General features: G+C 37.8%; 1 protein-coding gene across 6 annotated transcripts in view; it reads right to left on the bottom strand.

Moving 5' to 3' along the window:
- Nyap2 (neuronal tyrosine-phosphorylated phosphoinositide-3-kinase adaptor 2) overlaps positions 1-21,491 on the bottom strand; it is a 251,367-nt gene that overhangs the window by 121,837 nt on the left and 108,039 nt on the right. For 3 of the 6 annotated variants that reach the window (XM_087564398.1, XM_087564397.1, NM_001427707.1), the window contains one exon: positions 20,724-21,025. In XM_087564398.1, coding sequence (XP_087420524.1) covers positions 20,724-21,025 — 302 coding nt within the window. Of the gene's footprint in view, positions 1-20,627; positions 21,026-21,491 lie in introns of all 6 variants that reach the window. The other 3 variants (XM_087564396.1, XM_087564393.1, XM_087564394.1) reach the window with 1 other exon arrangement.

Below are 21,491 nucleotides of genomic sequence, written 5' to 3'. Positions count from 1 at the left end.
AATTTTGAAAAGGTAGAACTACAGTCATACAAAACTAGAGAGTACATGAGCCACACTTCTTGAATTTATGCTATACATTCTTAATTAAGAATGAAAAATACATTGCACATGAGTATTAGTTCTTCAGGGAGTAGTGAAATATATTATTTGCATGTGTAAAGCCAAAATATGCACATAACACATAGATGGTTATTAAAAAGAATAGATCCTAGAGGCTCCCAATGGGAGTAGTAATGAAAGATTTGCTGGGAATTCTTTTCCATTAGAGTCCAAATATTTAATTCTCATGTGTCTTCCATTTATCTTGCATCCAGTTGTCCTCTTCATTTCTAGTAAGCACAAGGTCTATTTCAACCATAAACCCCAAAGACTAAGCTATGTCAAGGTAGGAGGTTACTGGATCACAAAAGGCAAGAACTTTAGTTTAAGGGAGGATTGGCTCCCGTATCCTTAAGCCTCTTCAGGCCCCCTCAAAAACAATCTTTCAAAATACTTTGAGTGTTTTCTAATTGAGGTCAGACAATGAGAAGTGGTTCCCAATCCCCAGATATAGCACATCCCTCTTGGTTTTTGGCATTTATACAGCATTCTCACTTAAGAGCAGCTGCCCAGTGATAAATGCATGCTACACTTGGCATGCCTTTCTTCTATGACTCTCATATTTCAGAAAGTCAGGATTGTGATTTAAGAAGTATATTGTCACTGACAAGGCCCAAGTCAGTCCCTGGAGTGAACACAACTGAAATTAGAATATTTCTGGAGTTTCTTCCCAAGAACATTTTGAATTCATCTGAAGGATAAAAGCACATGATGCTAAAACATACACACACACACACACACACACACACACACACACACACACGCATGCAAACACACACATACACACATATATACACACACATACACACACAAACACATACAGACACACGCACGCAAACACACACATACACACATATACACACATACACACACAAACACACATATACACATATACACACACATACACATACACACAAACATAGACACACGCACGCAAACACCCATATACACACATATACACACAGACACACACATACATACACACATAAACACACAGGCACACAGACACACAGACACACACATACATACACACACAAACACACAGGCACACAGACACACAGACACACACATACACACACACACAAACACACATACACACAGACACACATACACACATACACACACATACATACACACACATACACACACACACACACACGGTTATTTGAATTAGTTTTATATGTACCATAATAATAAATTTCTCTAGTTTATCATAAAGTGTCCTCAAGAGCTGACTGAAATCCCAGTTACAAAAGTTCAAGCAGATGGAATTTTTTGAAAACACTCAGCCATCACATTTTCTGATTTCTTGTTTGGAAACTGGATAATCATGTCACATTACGATATTTTTGTTCTTTGTACTCATTCTCCATAATCAGCCCCATTACCACATTAGTGGGACTTCATATCAAATAGAAGCTGTAGAAGAATGGCAAAAAGAGGTACTTACACCCTTGAATCTGGAATCTGGGAACACACTGCTTTCCATGGGAAAAATAGAACCTGGGGGATGTGATAACATTTAAAGACTCTGAGAAGGAAATAAGAGACTGGGAGTATCTAGTGGCATTCAACCTAAGTACTAGAACCTTTACAACAGAGAACCACTTCCTTGGTTTTGAACTCACTAAGAGCTGGAACAAGAGAAGTGGGGCCAGAAAGAAGTAATATAGGGACGTGATCAGTGCCAAACTCTGAAACAGAGGTAACACATCAAAGGCTATATGTGACTGGCAGAAGCCAATGCCCTGAAAAGGATTCTCCCCAATCTCTCCAGACAGATATCAGCTTGCTATGCTGACATCTTTATTTTAGTTCAGAAAGACTCACACCAGACAAATAACTGCTATTTTAAGTTACTCAGTTTGAAACATTTTACTGCAGCAGTAATACCAAATGGTGACAAAGCTAAGGGGAGAAATTCAAAATAATCCATTACCAATATTTTCAGTTCGTAACTGTATATAATCCAAACATCTTGAATATTGGTTAATATAGCCACCATCCTTTCCCCATGATTAGACAACCCCATTGGAAGAACATGTCGCAGAATCAAACCAATCAGAACCTGTGTTGGTTTGGCATTAGTAGCACAGTCCCCATGACAAAATGCCTGAGATAGAATAGTTTCGAAGGCTAAAGGTTTCCTTGCTGTTTAGTTTGGGAAGCAGAAGTCCTAGAGTGTGCAGCCTGAGGAAGTCGGTTTATACTTAGGACTATAGCTGATGACATCAGAAAAAGAGTAGATTGAAAGAAGAAACAAGAGAGATGCTAATAACTAACAATTGAAACTTCTTTGGTAAGCCACTGCAGTTTAAATTTCAACAGCTGGATTTAGCCTATATAATATTATAAGCATATATAAAATGTATGGAACATGCCCAGGATTATTTGAAAACCAGAAAATGTTTCCATGATTCCAAAGGGGTTTGCCTGAAATAAGTCATCACATTCAAATACAGTTAGCTTTCCAATAAGACTTTTCATTTAAAATAAATAGTAAAAATAAGAATAGTAATAGTTGAGTATATGAAAAATGGTAAATTTAATTCTGTTAGATACTAGAGCTGATGCATCTCCATCAGTATAATTCCCGTTCTTCTAGAGTTTATATATCAGAAAGATTTAAACAATAGGGGATGGAGGGAATGGCTCGGTGATTAAAAACACTTGTGACTTTTGCTTAGAACTTTGGTTTTGTTCCCAGGTCCAACAGGGCAACTCAAAACTATGTGTAAGCAAATTCTAGAGGTTCCAATGTGTTCTTCCAGTATCTGAGGCCACCCAACACAAACATGGAGCATATATGTGTATTTGTATATGCATGTATGTATATTACATATGCATGTACACCTGTATGTGTATATACATGTAAATATACATTATACACATCATTTACATTATAGACACATACATATGCATACACATATATATCATATACACATATATATAATTACAAGATGCACATGCAGTTTTAGTTGATTATAGTGAGTATAGAAAACCTAGAAGCACTTGCACGCATCTTAATTCTTGGTTACATTTTGTAAGACGTGCTTCTGTGTGCTTAAGAAAGTTTCTCCAGTGTTCACGGGCATGATGACCATGGATTTTGTTTTAACATTTACTATGAGCAGCCAACAGAGAGCACAAGTCTGGCAATTTTAGTGTTAACTGTTAAACAATTACGTGATGGTTGAGATTACGACTAAACGGTTTGACACCATGGAATCTGACTATGATGGCAACTCTATAAAAGGATCTTTTATCATTGATTAGTCCGAATTCAATTACTGTTTTTCAAATATAATATCCAAAATAAAGGAAGTGGGAAGGATGTAAATTTTAACTCAGGTGCACAAAACGTATATTTAAAAACATGAAAAACAACACGTTTGTCTTTCTCCTCCCACCCTTTGCTATATTTATTTCGACTGCTTATACCACCTTCCAAATGTCTCATAAAAACACAAGTTCTTCTGGGATATTATTTGAATGTGATGATTTCGAATCACAAGTCCCGCAAACATTATGTCAAGGCAAGCACAGTGACTCAGAGGTAAGGACACGTAACCACCATTCTTGACAAATGTAATCCAATTCTTAGGACCCATGTGGTAGAAAAAGAAAAGGGTGTGTTTCGGTCTGACCTCAACATGTGTGCAGTAGCATGCACATGCCCACTCAAGAGTAGATACATGCATAAACAAATCAACTAATCAATACACGTGAAGATGCTGAGATTGATTCCAAAACCATTACCCCACTTCCTACAGAAAGTAATTGAAGATGAAGATAGAGAAGAATACTACAAAATGCCTGTGTGCTGCTTTGCTATTGGGTTAGGAAACAGACTATTTCACAAATGTGAGTCAGAATTCTCTTGATCTGAACAATAGCTGTTATCAAGATAAACATTTTCCAGTGACAGTTTTAGAGTTGTTTTTGCAATGGGGATTTGTTTATATATAGTTCAAATAGTTGATTTTAAGACCATAGTTGGAAATAAAAGAGAAATGTTTGAGCAACTTTAAAAATATATTATTTAACTGATTGATTGTAACGCCACTTTGAGGTAAAAAAATCTGGAACACAAAACAAATTAGTCATGGAAACAAGAAGTAAAATGATTGTGGGTTACTAAAATGTCTAAATGCTTTTAGAATTTTCAATTCTATGTGGTACTTTTATGTATCTTAAATTCTGGCTAAACATTGATTTTCTTCTTCAAATTATCATAATCTAGTAGGGCATGGATACTCCTTGTCATTGGAACTCCTAAGACAATTGTTCTAATAATAAACATAAAAGTGATAAACATACATCTAGACTTTCTTAGATGGTGATGTCGAGATCAAGATTATGTCATATAGTCAATGAGATGGGCTTCCCCTTTCTTTTTCTTCCCTCTTGATACCACTGAAGAGAGAAAATACAATGATTATAAAGACCTCTCCCAATTATTGATAGTTTATATGGACCTCATGCTTTCCCTTCCCATGCTCAGCCCTGAGACTCTGGGTTGGCACCCTGGACATCATACACCTGCTTGTCAAAGAGAAAGCAATGGAAGAAGGTAAACTCAATTTAAGAAAGGAAATTTTCTCATTTCTCTCTGATGTGCTTCTTATTCAACAACAGAAACACCTGCCTCCATTCTCCAGGGCCTCTGTCAGTCTTTAAGCAGGCTCCATCATGCTTGACAGACATTGGCAGCATCAGCCTCAGTGAAGTACCATCCTACTGAACTACTCATGTCTGAAATTTACATCGAGATTTTATGATTAAATATGACCAATTCTTTGCTTTGAAAAGTTGCATCAACTTGGCCTGCTACAATAAAGACTTGTAGTCTGGGTGAGATCTCACACCATTGTCATCATGATAACAGTCATGTAGCCTTCTGTGACAGGAGATCTAAGACTTTTCCTACTTACTCCTGGGCTTCACCAGTAAAGGGCACCAAAGAAAACAGAATTTGAAAGGGGCTTTGTTTCACAGTTCCAACATCTTGTCTGTCAGGTTCCTATAGAACATACAGATAATTTCTCCATGTCTACTCCTGTGAAGGCTCGATTCCCCAGTGTAACGGAATGCCAGGGTGGTGAGGTAGGAGTAGGTGGGTGGGAGGAGGAGCACCCTCACAGAAGCACAGGGAGGAGGGATGGGATAGGGGAGTTCCAGAGGGGAAACCAGGAAAGGGGATAACATTTGAAATGTAAATACATAAAATCTCCAATACAAAAAAAAACTTTGGCCATTTGTAAACACAAGCATATAATTCAATTTTGTTTATCAGACATCCTAGAATATAAGAGCCTTCCCATTCAGTAACATGGTGTTTTTACATCGTTAGAATTTTTGAAGAAATATTTCTCAAGCATTTTGCATTCTTACTTTTAACTTTTAAAAGCACATCATTTAAGAAGCAATTTCTGACTCCTATAGTTGGGGCTATGTGATGGCTTGAATATGCTTGGCATACAGAGTGGCACTAATACGAGGCATAGCCTTATTGGAGGGGGTGTGGCCTTGTTGGACAAAATGTATCTCTGTGGGAGTGCGCTTTGATACCCTCCTCCTTGCTTCCTGAGGACAGTATGCTTCTGGCTTCCTTTGGATGAAGATACAGATATTTAGGCTCCTACTGCATCATGCCTTCCTGGATGCTGCTATGTTCCCACCTTGATGTTAATAGACTGAACCTCTGAACCTATAAGTGAGCCCCAATTAAATGCTGTCCTTGATAAGAGTTGCCTTGGTCAGGGTGTCTTTTCATAGCAATAGAAACCCTAACCAAGAAAGGCTGGATGTCTTCTACCTATACTTAGAAAATGCCTTTCTTCTCTACATCCCAGAATTCTGATGCCTCTTCATTTCAATGTGGCCTTGTGTTTAGATAGCTGCTGATGACTTTTGGTGAGGATGATTTTTCTCCACTATCCAGCAATGAGCCTTATAACTATTAGACACTCAGTAAAAGATTGTTGAGTAATAACAGCCCCAAGTACATCAATACAAATGCTATTCGTTTAAGGGTAAATTTTACTAAGAAAAATAAATAAATAAGGAAAATAAAATCCATATGCCTTAAAGAAAGAAAAGAAACCCAGCTCTAAGGCACAGAAATTACCTTCAACAAAACCATAGACGAAAATGTCCCTAACATAAAGAAGATGCCTATCAAGGTACAAGAAGCTTATGGATCACCAAGTAGACTGTATCAGAAAAGAAATTCCTCTGTGCAAATAACAATCAAAACACTAAATGAGCAGAACAAAGAATATTAAAAGGTGTAAGGGAGAAAGACCAGGGGACATTAAAGTCAGACCTTTTAGAATAACACTGGACTTCTCAATGGAGATTTTAAAGCTGGAAGACCATAAAAAAGATGTTCTCCAAACTTTAAAAAATCACAGATCTTTACCCACACTACAAAAACCAGTGAAATTTTCCACCAGAATAAATGAAAACAATAACAAAACAAACAAACAAAAAACCTAAGACTTTCCATGTAAAACAAAATTTAAGCGATATCTACTACAAATCCAATCCTATAGAAGGCATTAGAAAGCAGACAAACAAACAAACAAACAAAAACGAGATTCTAATCTGAAGAAGTTAACCTACCCAGGAAAATACAATGCATAAACAAAGAATCATAGCAAATCAAAACAGGGGAAACACACACACACACACACACACACACACACACACACTGCCACTGCCAACACAACAACAAGAATATAAACATAACAGAAATAAATGGTGTTCATTGATACCTCTTAATATCAGTAGTCTCAATACCCCCAAAACAAAATAAAAATAAAACAAAAAAACACAGACTAGCAGCATAGATGTGAAAACATGAGCCACCTTTTGCTGCATCCAATGAACACAACTTAACAGCAAGGATACACAGAGCCTGAGGATAAAGAGTGGAAAACTTTTTTAGGCAAATGAACCTAAGAAGCAAGAAGATGAAGCCATTTTAATATCTGACAAAATCGATTTCAACCCGAGACTATCCGGAAAATATACTGAAGGACACTACATACTCATCAAGGGAAGAAATCCATATAGAATGCATGGCAATTGTTAATCTATGCTCCTATCACGAGGGCACTCAAATTCATAAAAGACACACCAGTACTGCTTAAATCAGATATTGACCCCTCCACATGGACAACAGGAGACTTCAGTATCCCAGCTGCCAACAAACAGGTCATCTACACAAAGGCTAAACAGAGAAATGCTGGATCTCACTCACATTACAAACCAAATGAACTCAACACATATTTACATTTTATCTAAACACATAATATATCTTCTTTGAATGCTATGGAACTTTCTCCAAGATTGACACATACTCAGATGTAAACTAAGTCTCAACAAATAGAAGACAGTTGAAATAACACCGTGCATCCTATCTGATCACTGCAGATTAAAGATGGATCAACAACAACAGATCTGATCACTGCAGATTAAAGATGGATTACCAACAGCAACAGAAACAAGAGAAATCTTACAAACTCATCCAAACTGAACAACTCACTCCTGAATGAGAAATGAGTCAGGATCAGAAATTTAACAAGAAAGTGAAGACTTTCCAAAATTGAATGATAATGAATATACAACATACTCGACCATGTGTGATACAATAAAGGTACTTCTCATAAGCACATTCACAGCACTGACTGTTAAAAAAAAAGTGGTCTCTCATACTAGCATCTAACAGCACACCAAAAACTCTAGATCAAAAAGGAGAAATCATACTCAAAAGAGGCATATGGCAAGAAATAATCAAACTCAAAGCTGAACTCAATAAAAACAAAATAACATAAAAAACAATAAAAGGATCAATGAAACAAAGATTTGGTTTCTTAAGAAAATCCTTTAGAGTTACAAATTCTTATTCTAATTAACTGAAAGGCATAGGGAAAAGATCTGATTAACAAACTTAGACATGAAAACAGGGACATAGTAACAGACACCTAGGAAATCCTGAGAATCATAAGGACTTACTTAAAAAACAATCATATTTGTTCAACAAATTGGAAAATTCAAAAGAAATTGATCAGTTTCTCAACCTCAAATGAAAGACAATCATTAAAGTCTAACAACCGAGAAAAGCCTGGCCCAAACGGTTTCAACTCAGAATTCTACCAAACTTCCAAGGAAGACTTAACCCTAACTCTACTCAAATTACTCCACAGAATAGAAACAGAAGGAACATTGCTTGTTTTACAAAGCCACAGTTAACCTGATACCCAAACCACACAAAGACCCAACATAAAGAAAGAATTACAGAGCATTTTCTCCTCATGAAGATAGATACAAAAAATTCTCAATAAAACACATATAAACCAAATCCAAGAACACAAACAAAAGATCATTCATCATGTTCAAATAAGTTTCATTCCAGAGATACAGGAGTGGCTCAACACACAAAAATGAATATATGTAATCCACCATATAAACTACCTGATAGGAAAAAAAAATGATCATCTCATTAGACGGAAGGGGCCATTGACAAATATAAGACCAGCTCACTGGGAGAGGGCCTGGAGAGACGATGGTTCAGTGGGTCAGAGAATCAAATCCTCTTCCAGGTGACCTGGTTCAGTTGCTAGCAATCACATGACACAACTGTCTGTAATTCCAGCTCTAGGGGAGCCAATATACTTATACAGGTATACCTACAGTCAAAATACCAATGCACATGAAATAAAAATAAATCACTTAAAACGATTTTTAAAAAGTGCTAGAGAGATTAAGGATACAAGTGACATATCTCAACATAATAAAGGTAGTTTACAGCAAGCCTATAGCCAACATCAATATAAATGCAGAGAAATTTAAAGCGCTTGCACTAAAATCAGGAACAACAAAAGGCTGTCCACTCTCTCCATATCTATCTAATACAGTACTTGAAATCTTAGCTAGATCAACAGGACAAGTGAAGGAGATCAAGGGGAAACCAATAGCAAAGAAAGAAGTTAAAGTATCTTATTTGCAAATTATATGATTTTATGCATAAAAGATCCCAAAGGTCCACCAAGAGAATCCCACAGCTAATAAACACTTTCAGCAAAGTATAAGGATATGAAATCGATACTCACAAAAAATTAGTAGCTATCCTATGTACAAATCACAAATGACTGGGGAAGTAGTCAGGGGAACACTACCTTTTACAATAGCCTCAAATAATATATTTTGTGATAACTCTAATCAAGCATTTAAAAGTCCTGTATAGTAAAAGCCTTAATACATTGAAGAAAGAAACAAGATAATCAGATCTCCTATGCTCATGAACCTATAGGATTAAGATAGTAAAACAGACCATCCTATTAAAAAGCTGTCTATGAATTCAATGCAATTCCCATCAAAATTACAGTACTATTTTTAGAGATCTTGAAAGGACAATCTTCAGCTTCAGATGGAAACACAAAACAACTGTAGCTAGAAAACTTCTGAATAATGGAAGAAATACTGGAGGTATCACCATCCCCACCTTCAAACTCTACTACAGAGCTACAGTAATAAAAACAGCATGGTATTGACAAAAAACAAACATACTGATCAACGGAATTGCACTGAAGACCCAGACATAGATCTACGCTGCTATGGACACCTGATTTTTGAAACACAGGGAAAAACATACAAAATTAAGGACCCATTTGATGAGTAGTATGAAACAATACAGTAGAACATTTCTAAAATATTCACCTATATGAAGGCAATCTAAAAAAATTGCCAAGGGCTGGGCTAGACAGAGTCACAATTATACATATCTGGTCACACAATGAAGCTTCCAGTATCAGGATGATATATATTATATATTATATATTATATATTATATATTATATATTATATATTATATATTATATATTATATATTGTATATTATATATTGTATATTGTATATTGTATATTGTATATTGTATATTGTATATTGTATATTGTATATTGTATATTGTATATTGTATATTGTATATTGTATATTGTATATTGTATATTGTATATTGTATATTGTATATTGTATATTGTATATTGTATATTGTATATATATTATATATATATATATATACACACATACACACATACACACATATACACAGAAACACACACACACACATACACACATACATACATACATGTGTTGCAACAAACCTATGTTTGATTTGACTTATGTCCTACTCTACAAGATGGTACTCATATCCAACACGGCTTTGGTGATCAAGAACTTAAGACTAAATAGTCCAGGAACAGAGAGTAAAAGCTAATATTAATGTTTTAATCAAAGAACGTAGCAGTAAGTTGACTCCTAATGATACTCATAGATCACGGTTTTGCTCAGCTATCATCAGAGAAGCTTCCTCCTGCACTAAATGGGAACAAAAACATAAACCCACAGCTAGACGTTATGCTGGGAGTGAGAGACTCTGGAACATGGAGCACTGAATGGAATGCTTCCATCAAATACTTTTCAGGGACGAGGGAACCCTTTAGAAGAGGAGGCAGTAAAAGTATAAGAGCCAAGGGGGATGCAGGGCACAAAGGAACAAGGTCCTCCAAGTATAAGAGGATGGAGACACATATAAACTCAGAGAGACTGAGGCAGCATGCACAGGGTCTGCACGCGAGTGTACTACATGGGGTCCTAGAGGTTAAAGGGAAAATGGACAACTCTGACACTATCTCCAACTGATAACCACGTGTAATTGAAAATTTAGTTTTCTCCAACAAGGAAATCTCACTGGGGAAGCACACTACTCTTAAGGGTAGGTTGCGTGTTTAGCAGTAAATGGCCAACAGAAAACAAACTCAACAGCATTGCTGAAAGTTCCTTAATGTCATGTCAGGATCTAAAAAAAAATTATCTTATTTTTTAATTTTATATTATTTTATTTATATGCTAGTGTGTGTGTGTGTGTGTGTGTGTGTGTGTGTGTGTGTGTGTGTGTGTGTGTATTTTACACTGCAATTCTTTTAGATATACATTATGGCTTCCAGCTTAGTGTTTTTTATGGGATTCCCAAATAGGCCTAAGAGTGGATTTTTAAGTCTACACCTCTTTCTTATGAACTGTCTTGGACTCTTTACCTTCTATTTATTTGTTTTGTTCTATTTTGACGTGTTAGTTTTTCGTTTATCGTATTGTATTTTGCTTTATTCTGTGATTATCTTTTAGAAGCCTGTTTATTTTCTAATGCGAATGAGAAAAAGGGTGGATTGAGATGTGGCAGGGAAGTGAGAAAGAACTGGGAGGATTAGAAGGAGTGGATACATTATGCAAGTGGAAAAAAATCAATTTTTGATAAAAATAAATAAATAAATGAATAAATAAGTAAATAAATGCTGAAATGAGCCAGAATGGCTCAATAAAATCCTAAAATATAAGAAAAAATAAAATTAATTTCTAACAGGCATTTAAGGGAAATATATATCAGTTCTTTGTAACATGTAAATGTGGTTGCTTTTTTTGATTATAATGGTACAGGTGAAACATTCTTTGATGTGTATCCTTCAGTTGGACTGAAAGGTACATGGCAGACTAAGCTTGTCAACTGTAGACTTCTCTGCTACCCAGATGAATTTGTGTCTCATCAAGATTCAGGATTTCAAAACACCCAGAGAAATACAAAGTTATATAAACCCATGCATGAGCACAAACAATCTCATCTTTTAAATCATCCTGAATAGGTATTATATCATAAACAAAGAGATTGATGGAGGTACAAGGAACTACATGTTTGAGGATCGATCGTGACTCACTGTACCCTTCCTCCATGCTCCCTAAATGCACAAACTTCTTTCTACAGTAAAGAAGGTTGAAAAAAAGGCATTCATTCTTCAGAGCAGTTACTCTTCTAGAATACTTATTTGCGAAACTGAACAGAATACAAACATATCACCGTTCAGAATTGCCATGAAACTATACTGTGTGGTAGGCATAAAAGATACAGAGAGATATGTACGATCGTGGCCCTGTTTCCCCATCCCTTGGTAACTTGTTTTCACATTGCCTTCATATAGGTAAATATTTTAGAAACTTACTGCATTGTTTTATACTACCCATCAAATAGTCCTTAATTTTATATGTCTTTCCCTGTGCTCCTTGAGGTGGGGGGATGGCTCATTAGGTAAGGCGCTGATGATGTAAATTTAGATCTCTAGACTCTATATAAAGGCTTATACTGACCCACTTTTACCTTTAAATTGTCTTTAATTTCTTTTTTTTTTTTTGGTTATTTTTTGGGTTTTGTTTTGTTTTTTGCGATCCGCATACTCCTTTCAGAAAATAGTGGGTGGACATGAAAATCTTGATGCACACAGGCCAGAGAGCCTGGTGAATAGGAGAGATCCTGCCTCAAACAAGAAGAAGGTCAAAGACTGACACCTGAAATTGCCATTTGGCCTTCAGATGTGTTCTTCGTATGTGCATGCCTACACCTATAAAGTCAGACATGAAAACACATGCACACACACACACACACACAAACACACACACTCACCACATTACTTGTGCACACAATACAATACATTTACTTTAAAAAAAGAAGAAGAGGATTAGATGTCTAGAAGAGTCAGCGTTTAGGTACTTGTATGTTTTCTTTGAAAAAAAAGTTCTGTGTTTTCCAAAATTGCATCAAAGTAAATTTAACATGACATAAGCTTTGGCAGGGACCCTTAGGCTCAGATGAGACCCCGGATCTTGTTGATATCCTGAATGACAGCCTTGGGGGATACAGAGAAGACTTACATAACCAATGTACACTGTGAAATAACAATAATGGGTTTGTTTTAAGCCACAATATTAGCGGTGATTTATTCCCAGCAGTAGAAAGCCTCACATTTGTATCAAAATTACAGATCATGAGTACTTTTTTGAGTCTGGACAATGGAAAAAGTGGGGTCGATGCAAGACTCAGTAGAAGATATTCGATTAGATCATTAATAAGGCAGCTAGAGCTTTGTATTAGAGCCCCATCCATGACAAGAACAGAGAGTAAAACACATTGCACAAGGATCTGGCTTGTGAAGCGTTTCATTCATGAACCTTGAGGTTCATTTAGAGAGCAATCACACACAGTAGTTGTACGGCCCCATTTCCATCTAAACAGCGCCTGTTTGACAGATGGCTTTTACTCTAGGAAGCCAAGCAGCATGTGGTTCTGCTAACCTGGAAAAAGAAATCCAGGAATGGAGGCCTTCCATGATAATCTCATACTTTCCATACTCATAAAGTGAACAAGAACTATCCCATGCTAATGGATGGAGAGCTCACTAAGGATTTGTTTTGTGTGAGTGTGTTTTCTTCACTGTAGGCAACAGTGGGGCTTAGTGCACTTCTTAGAAGGATGCTGAGGACAGGTGCCCAATGTTACGCATAAACATACAAAAGAAGGCCAGAGGCTGATATCTGGAAGAGGCAATCAAAAAGCTACTGCTGTATCCTTTGTAGGAACAAACATCCTTGGGAATTCTACAGGGATTTCTAAAATTTTGAGTTTGACAGACAGACAGACAGACAGACAGACAGGAAGATATTGAGTTGAGAAGGGATGTGTTTAGAAGAAGCCTGGGAGAAGGTAGAAAACGGAAGTGCATATGATAGAAATGCGTTATGTACAAATACGAAATTTTCCTACCAAATTAATTTTGAAAGTTACAGGAAAAGGAAAGAAGAGTATGTAATACATTAAAAAAATTCCTGTTAATCTGACAGGGTTCCAAAGATAATCTGAAGGCTTAAACATCAGTATTTTCCGAGGTTCTACTTTTACACTTCTTATGAAAGCCCCAGGAAGACTTGTTATTAAGCAGTCTCTGCTAATAACAGCCCCTTCTGAGGGAGGAAAGGAAGCAAGGCTTCACCAGGAGCATGTACCATACAACGAGCCTGGCACTCCATGAACACACTTTATCTCACTCCTTCTGCCAACAAGTTTGCAATATGCCTACTTCTCTGTGGCTGATTAACAAATCTTAGATTTAGCTGCTTTAAAATAAATCAATATTATTTCTTATCTCACACTGCTACAGACCAGAACCCTAGGGACATTCGGAAACCAAAAGGCTAAGCTGTCTGTTCAAAAACAGGAATCTGTAAATTGCCAGCAGCCAAGGAGCAACAAACACAGAGATTAAATGTGTGAAAAATTCTTCCCTAGCTAAACAATTAATTGCATTAAAAAACAAAACCTGCTGTGGCTGTCCTGGGAGGTTTTCTGGTTTCAAGAATCCTTCCTTTAATCGTAGCTTGCTTTGTGATATGGATCGAGTCAAAGAGACTAAGATGAATTAGAAATAAAGTTGAGTACAAGTAATAGGGCTACTTCTGTTGGTCGAACCTACGAAATACAAGATGGTAGACACACTCAAAGTATTTGCTGAATACATAGAAGTGTGAAAAGTAACAGGGAAACACCTCTACTCTTCCAATTTTTTTGACAGCCTCGGTGAAGGGTTTTGTTTGATTCTTAAGACACTGGTAGTAGACAGATGTCCTCATTCACTGGGTTCTAGGTCAATGATATGGTCCAGATCATTAGGGACAACTTGGAAATATCATAGGAGGTAGAGTCCACTCCCATGTGTGAGTCAAAAGAAATGATTTCACGTTGGCTGTGGGAACCCATGCCTTTAACGCCAGTGCTTCAAAGAGGAAGGGTGGAAGTGCTGGAGCTTCAAAGCTGACTGTGCTCTCACACAGAGCTCTAGGCCTTCCTATATTGCATTAGATACTGACAAAAGTGAAATTAAATCAAGTATAAATCTACCAATTATTCCTCAAAGAAAGCATCAGAAACTAGGATTGTTGTGCCAATGCAGAACTGTTTTCTCATTGTTTTGTAAAGAAAGAGTCGTAGCACCATAAATAAAACATTGAAAACAACCCAATGAAAAAGGTAAATGGGGGGCTAAAGATATTGAATTGTTTAGGGTGGTGGATCTAAAACTGTACATCGTGATGCCATTGCAGACCTCTATGGCCCAAAATATTTACATTATTATTTATAGTGGTAGCAAAATTACAGCTATGAAGAGTTGACTACTCACATGCTATAGGATAGCACATAAATGTCTAATATGGCTGACTTAATATTGTTAGGTTTTTGACGTACAAATATTAACATCTGGGTCGGAGAGACTTCTCAGTGGTTAAAAGTACATGCTGCTCTTTTAGAGAATCCAGGGTCAATTTTTAGCACCCACACCTTTACTACCAACCATTATATCCAATTCCAAGTAACTCAGTGCCTTCTTCTGACCCCCTGTCATCACATCAGGCAGTGCATATACATGCAAATAAAACACTCATATACACACATAAAATAAAATAAGTACATCTTTAAATAAAGAAGGTAAAACCTATGGTGTGCAAAAGTACACCATAATTGACTTAGTTACAATTAATTTGCAGTGAATCACTTGTTTGCTATCTATCCCAACAGCATCCCCTGGAAACAGTTACCCTATTCTGCTTCTGTTTGATCAGTTACAATGCATAGCCCTTGTTTTTCAGTGACTGCTTTATTTCATTAACGTATTATCTTCCAGATTTCTCCATGTTGCAGAAAAGTGTTGTTTATGGTTCTGTTGTGTGTGGACACCCTATTCTCCTTATACATTATCAGCTTCCAGTCTTAGGCTGATCCCATGTACTGACAATTACGAACAGTGATACAATAAAGGTGTTATTTTCATAGGTATATTCTATAGTGGGAATGCTGCTGGATCCTGTTGGAGTTTGATTTTTAGATTTTTGAGGAACTCCCATGCTGTTTCTGATAACATCTGCAACACTTAATATAACCACCTGTGTGCAAAAAAATAGTCCCTTCTCCCCAATTTTTTTACCAGCACTTTTCATCTTCCATGTTTTTATCTGATCTGTGCTTATTTCATGCCAGAGAGTGTGTGAACTCGTCTCCTCTTCCCCTTCTATTTTGTTTGGAATTTCTGTGACGTGTCAAGCCAAACACACTCCTGGTGTTCAGGACTGCTAACATTTAGTGTTGCCTTGAGCTGATATTTCTTAGAAACTTGTTTTTATCATACACACCATTAGCATTGATGCATCAAGTTACTGTACAGCTGTAAAAGAGGGAGAGTGCCATCTTGATTTTGGCACTGCAGGTGTTATCTCAGAGGTAAAGAAACAGTGTCATTTTGTCACTTGCCTACAGTCAGAGTTGGCCTCTTGACTCTGTGAACAACCCCTTGCCCATGCCCAGGCAGCATTTCATTGCCTGTAAGGAAGAACAGGCTCACCAAAGAAAGAAGATGACTGCATGAGGCTGCATAGTACTTTCTTGGTTGAATAACACATAAGAAACAGCTTGTGTGACCCACTGTTCTTTACAAAGAACTCTTTTTCTGTTATTTCATGACAAGAAACAACTACCACAGATAGACAAAAAGAAAACCCAGCAATCTAAATATTTATGCATTGATGATTGCCAGTTTATGATATCCACATAACTTTTGTAGAAGACCCTAAGCTGGAGTAGCTAATGTAAATTTGAATGTGGTGGAGCAATAACTTGTAAAAGCCAAATCTTACTCTTCCTTATTGTATGAGTTGTGTGTGTGGGTGTCAGCATGTGTGTGGGAGTATATTTATGTATGTATGTGTTTGTGTGTGTGTGTGTGTATGTGTATGTGTGAGGATGTGTATATGGTGTAGAGAGTATGTATGTGTATGTGTGTGTGTGAGTATGTGAGTGTGGTGTAGTGTGTGTTTGTGTGTATGTATGTGTGAGTATGCATGTGTGATATAGTGTGTGTATGTTTGTGTGTATGTGTATGTGAGTATATGTATGTGTGTATGTGTGTTTATATGTATGTTTGGTGCAGTGTGAGAACATTTGTGTGTATGTGTCTGTGTTTATATGTATGTGATTTGTATGTGTTCAAATTTCTTTCCTTTTTCTTAATTCTGAAAAGCTGTTTTGCTAAAGTCCACTTCCTTTTACTTTTATCCACAGGGAAGTCATAATCCTCTCTTTAAATAGCAGCTGGTTACCATGGAAATCATTCTAATACCCCTGAATCAATATTTTGATTTTGCTGACATTTCAGGTTAAAAAAAATAGAAAGAAAGATAAGACAGGCTAAGATGTATAAAAGTCACATTTTTTTCTGTTATAAGGTTGACAGCTTCGAGTTGGTAAAGAAATCATGAGCTCTATAATAAACTCCAGTTAGCTCATTATTCTAAAGAACTGAGGGTTCATAAAAGATCAATCTACATATTTAAATAATTTTCCATTTGGGTGTGGATATATGTGTACATGCACTGGAACTCAAGAGTTTTCTTCCCATCTCTGAACAGGGCCCTTATTCAGTCCTGCCAATATTATCCTAATAACTTACTAGAAAAGAGTTGGCTGTGTATGGCTTTGCGATTGTCCCTTTCCTATGAGCTCTAAAAAGTAAGGCAAGTTTGCATAGAGAAGGCTGTTCTGTGCTTTATTGGATTCTAACCACCAATCAGTCTATGTAAGATCCTTGTAAACCCACAAAACTGAGGGCTTCCTAGTCAACCCTGAGAGTTCCTTTCTAAAGACAAATGTTGAATTTGAGCCTGGTGGTCCAGTCTTAGAACCCATCAAGTAAGTTTTACATCTAAGTCCTTAGTACAAGACACTGAGTCACTTTTTCAGGTCTGCCTTAAACAAAAACAAAACAAAAATAATATTGAAGGGCTACTTTCTGTTTGGTAACTAACTCTGAGGAAACTTTGATGCTTAGTTGGTGAAAAGACCTGAGAAACTGATGGCTTCCAGGAACTGGCCAGTCAGTAGATTACAAGTGGATGAAGATCTGTTCCACTTTAAGTGATTGACAGCCATGTAGGTGTTGCTTCTGGGAGCAGGTGATCCTGACTGTGGCCCTAGTTTCAGCCTTTGCATTCCACTTTCCTTTCCTCAGAAGTCTCTCTGTACATATGTATTTCACATTCCTTTCCTTTCCTCAGAAGGCTCTGTACATATGTATTTCACATTCCTTCTAGGAGTTGGCTGCATGGTATGGCCTGTAGCTCAGCCTTTACCATCTCTGTAGCTTGAGTTCTCTCTCAGAACTTTCTATGCAGCCCTGCTCGTCTTGAACTCGAGATCTTTCAATCTGTCCAAAATGCTCTGAGTACAGGATGCTCCACTGTGTCCACTCTGGACTGCAGTCAGGCCTCATCTTTCAGAGATTCACGTCCTGATTCTATAATTTTCTTTGGCAAACAACCTGGTCTAATTGATTATGTAGGGCAGTAGAAACAGAAGATGGTTGACTTTTGGATCCAGATGGGGCAGAACAAAGAGACATGGAAGGTGTCATGTTTAAATGTTTGAGAAGACTTAAGAACAATGTTTAAAATTTACAGAAGTCCTGTCACTCAGCCTGTATTAATAACTAAACACCTGCTGTTTTTAAAAGAATACATGCATGGTTCTGCAAGGCTCAGAACACACTCTAACCCAGAACCACAAGAAGAGCTCCAAATTCTGATGGATGCTAAGAAAATAAAGAGAAATGAATTTAAACACACACACACACACACACACACACACATACACACACCACACACACACACACACACACACACACACACGGTATAACAAATGCCTACTATCACATTCTTCCCCGTACCTAATCAGGGAAGCTATGCATTGAGGGAGGATGCATTGAGGATGACCAGTAAAATGGAAAATAAATAAACCCTTTTGATGAAAGTTGCACTCTGTAAAAATAGTGTTTCTTTGAATTGCATGCCATGGAAATGAGTCACAATAAAAACAGTGACAATATAAGACCGGAAAGGCAGTGAGCAGTCTGGGCTGTGATCTCAGGCTTTCACACTTGAATGCACACATGGTATGTTTTTCTGCTTATGGACTTTGTGTGTGTGTGTGTGTGTGTGTGTGTGTGTGTGTGTGTACACAGATATCTAGGTGCGGACAAACAATGTTAAAGGAAAAATTGTTCTTGAAGACAGAAGAAATTTTTCTCGTTCCAGTTGGTTAGCTGTGTTACTTAACAATTCACTGAGACCACCTCTAAGCAGCAAAAAGGGGGAAAAGTGAGAGAGGTGAAGCGGGGATAACCTGCTGGCCACAGGCATCTTATCTCTCACCCTTTGTGTGAACAGGGCAAAGAGTCAGACCAGAACCTTCACGAGGAACAGCAAATCTCAGCTGGCAAAGAATTAGCAGTTGAGAGAAAGATGACAAGGCTTCCTCTTAATGCAAACAGACCTGAAATGTGATCCCAGGGGCTCAGGGAGGCTTCAGACTCAGGGAGGGGCAGAGCAGCAAAAAGACCAAAGGGCTTGGCAGAGTGCTGCTCTAGACTGGCCACTGAGGGATGTCTCACAGCTAACGGGAACATGGGACATAACGCTATGTCCCTCAACAATCAAGTGCTGAAAACGTAAGCATAGTATAATGGTATTTGGGAAGAGGTGTCTTTGGGTCAGAATCTTCTAAGACAAGATGATTTAGCCTGCTTATGGGAGCATCACAGACAAAGAGAGAATATCAGAAAACAAGATTACAAAACCTGAGGAGAGCTTTATTTGGAGATCGCACTGGCTCGAGAGCTTATCAACAGAGCTGGAAAAATGAATTGCTACTCGTCATAAACCAGCCAGTCAATGACAATTTGTTACAACAGCCAGAGCTGGGGGGCAGCTGTGTCAAAGCTCCCTTACGGCTCAACTCCAATCTAAGGGCTATTGGAAAAAGCTCAGGTAAGCTGTGGGCTTCTTGATTCAAGAAGGACTAAAGGGTGTGTGAAATGCAAAACTAATGTGACCAAGTTGATACTTATAACCCCAAAGCAGCCATGTTTGATTTATGTATCATGTAGATGAGATGAAAAAATACAAAGGAAGAAATCAGACCTATGAAGCTAGGACTAAAATACTTAGCTGGTACAAACACATGAGGAATGTAATAATGTCAAATGGGGTTATTTCAGAAAGATATGATGATAAATATTTCTTCATATATTTTCCACATTAAAATCTCCCCATAAGATCTAATAATCAGGGGGCTGGAGAGATGGCTCAGTGGTTAAGAGCACTGTCTGCTCTTCCAGAGGTCCTGAGTTCAATTCCCAGCAACCACATGGTGGCTTACAACCATCCGTATTGAGATCCGATGCCCTCTTCTGGCCTGCAGGCATACATGCAGGCAGAAAGCTGTATGTTGTATACATAATAAATAAATATAATAAAATCTAATAATCAGCTAATATGTCTTTCAACTATGTAAACAGGAGTTTAATACAAGTAAGAAAATATAGATAGTAGATATACTTCTAGGCAAAGATAAGTTTTGAATGAGTCAAAGCCTTAAAGGGGCTATAAGGTTTATACATTGCCTTGCCTAGTGCTCTGTACTGAATACTGAATTTGTGGCCCCACACATACTCCTGCAAGCATTCTGCCTTGTCTGGATTTTCTGATTTTGCATATTAAGTAAGATTGGGCATTATTTGACAACACACTACAATGCCTCCTACCCTTGATGTTTCTTTCCTGCGACCCGGGGGAAGAAAGCAGGTGTCCTGAAGTTGAAGCCCTTGGAGGTGAGTGGGAAGTAGGCGCGGTGAATTTACCTTCTGCCCTCTCCAGAGGTCTCCCACTCTTAGTGGCTGCAGTGCTGTTGACTGTCTCAGATGAGGTGCTAAGCTTGGTGCTGGGGTCTCGCTTGGGTTTGGGGGGTGGTTGTCTCCGTGATCCACAGCTGCTGTCATCTTCAGTGCCCCCAACAGAGTGCAGGGACTGAGATCTCACAGTGAAACCACTGGAGCAGGGATGTGGGAGTCTGTCCTGAGGTGCAGGCATCGTCATAAACCCCATGCGGAAATGCTTGCCCGCGTAGCTGGCGTCCTGGCCTCGCCCTACTTCTCCTCCTATGCTGTAAGACAAAAACAGAGACCACTTGTGAGGAGAAAAGCAGCCAGCATATAGGTGAAAGCACAGATACCATCAGCCTGTTCTTGAAAGGTGAAGATGCTCACTGGTAAAGAAGTATATCATTTTTATAAGGGGTTGATGTACAGAGCAGTCTTAAATGTAATGAAAATAGTCTAGAGGTGTAAGTCAAATTCTGAATGTAAAACCAAAACAATTCGATTAGAATCAGGGAGCTCAGAAAGTGTAACACGTGTCTGCAGGTATCTTTACCTCCAGATGAACTTAGTATCCTAAGGGAGAAATCCCGAATAACAGATTATCTTCATCAACTCATTTTGTCTAAAGGACATTGAGGCAAATCTTGTCTCATGACCTGAAAAGTACAAGAATTTGGTGACATCCCCTAGACCAACTCCTGATGAGTGACACCCCTTCATGCGCGCACACGCCTGTGTACACACACACAC

Source organism: Rattus norvegicus, chromosome 9 (genome assembly GCF_021556685.1).
Source record: "Rattus norvegicus strain SHRSP/BbbUtx chromosome 9, alternate assembly SHRSP_T2T, whole genome shotgun sequence".
In the NCBI taxonomy this organism is placed as follows: Eukaryota; Metazoa; Chordata; class Mammalia; order Rodentia; family Muridae; genus Rattus; species Rattus norvegicus.
This window is presented reverse-complemented; position numbering and strand designations above follow the sequence as displayed.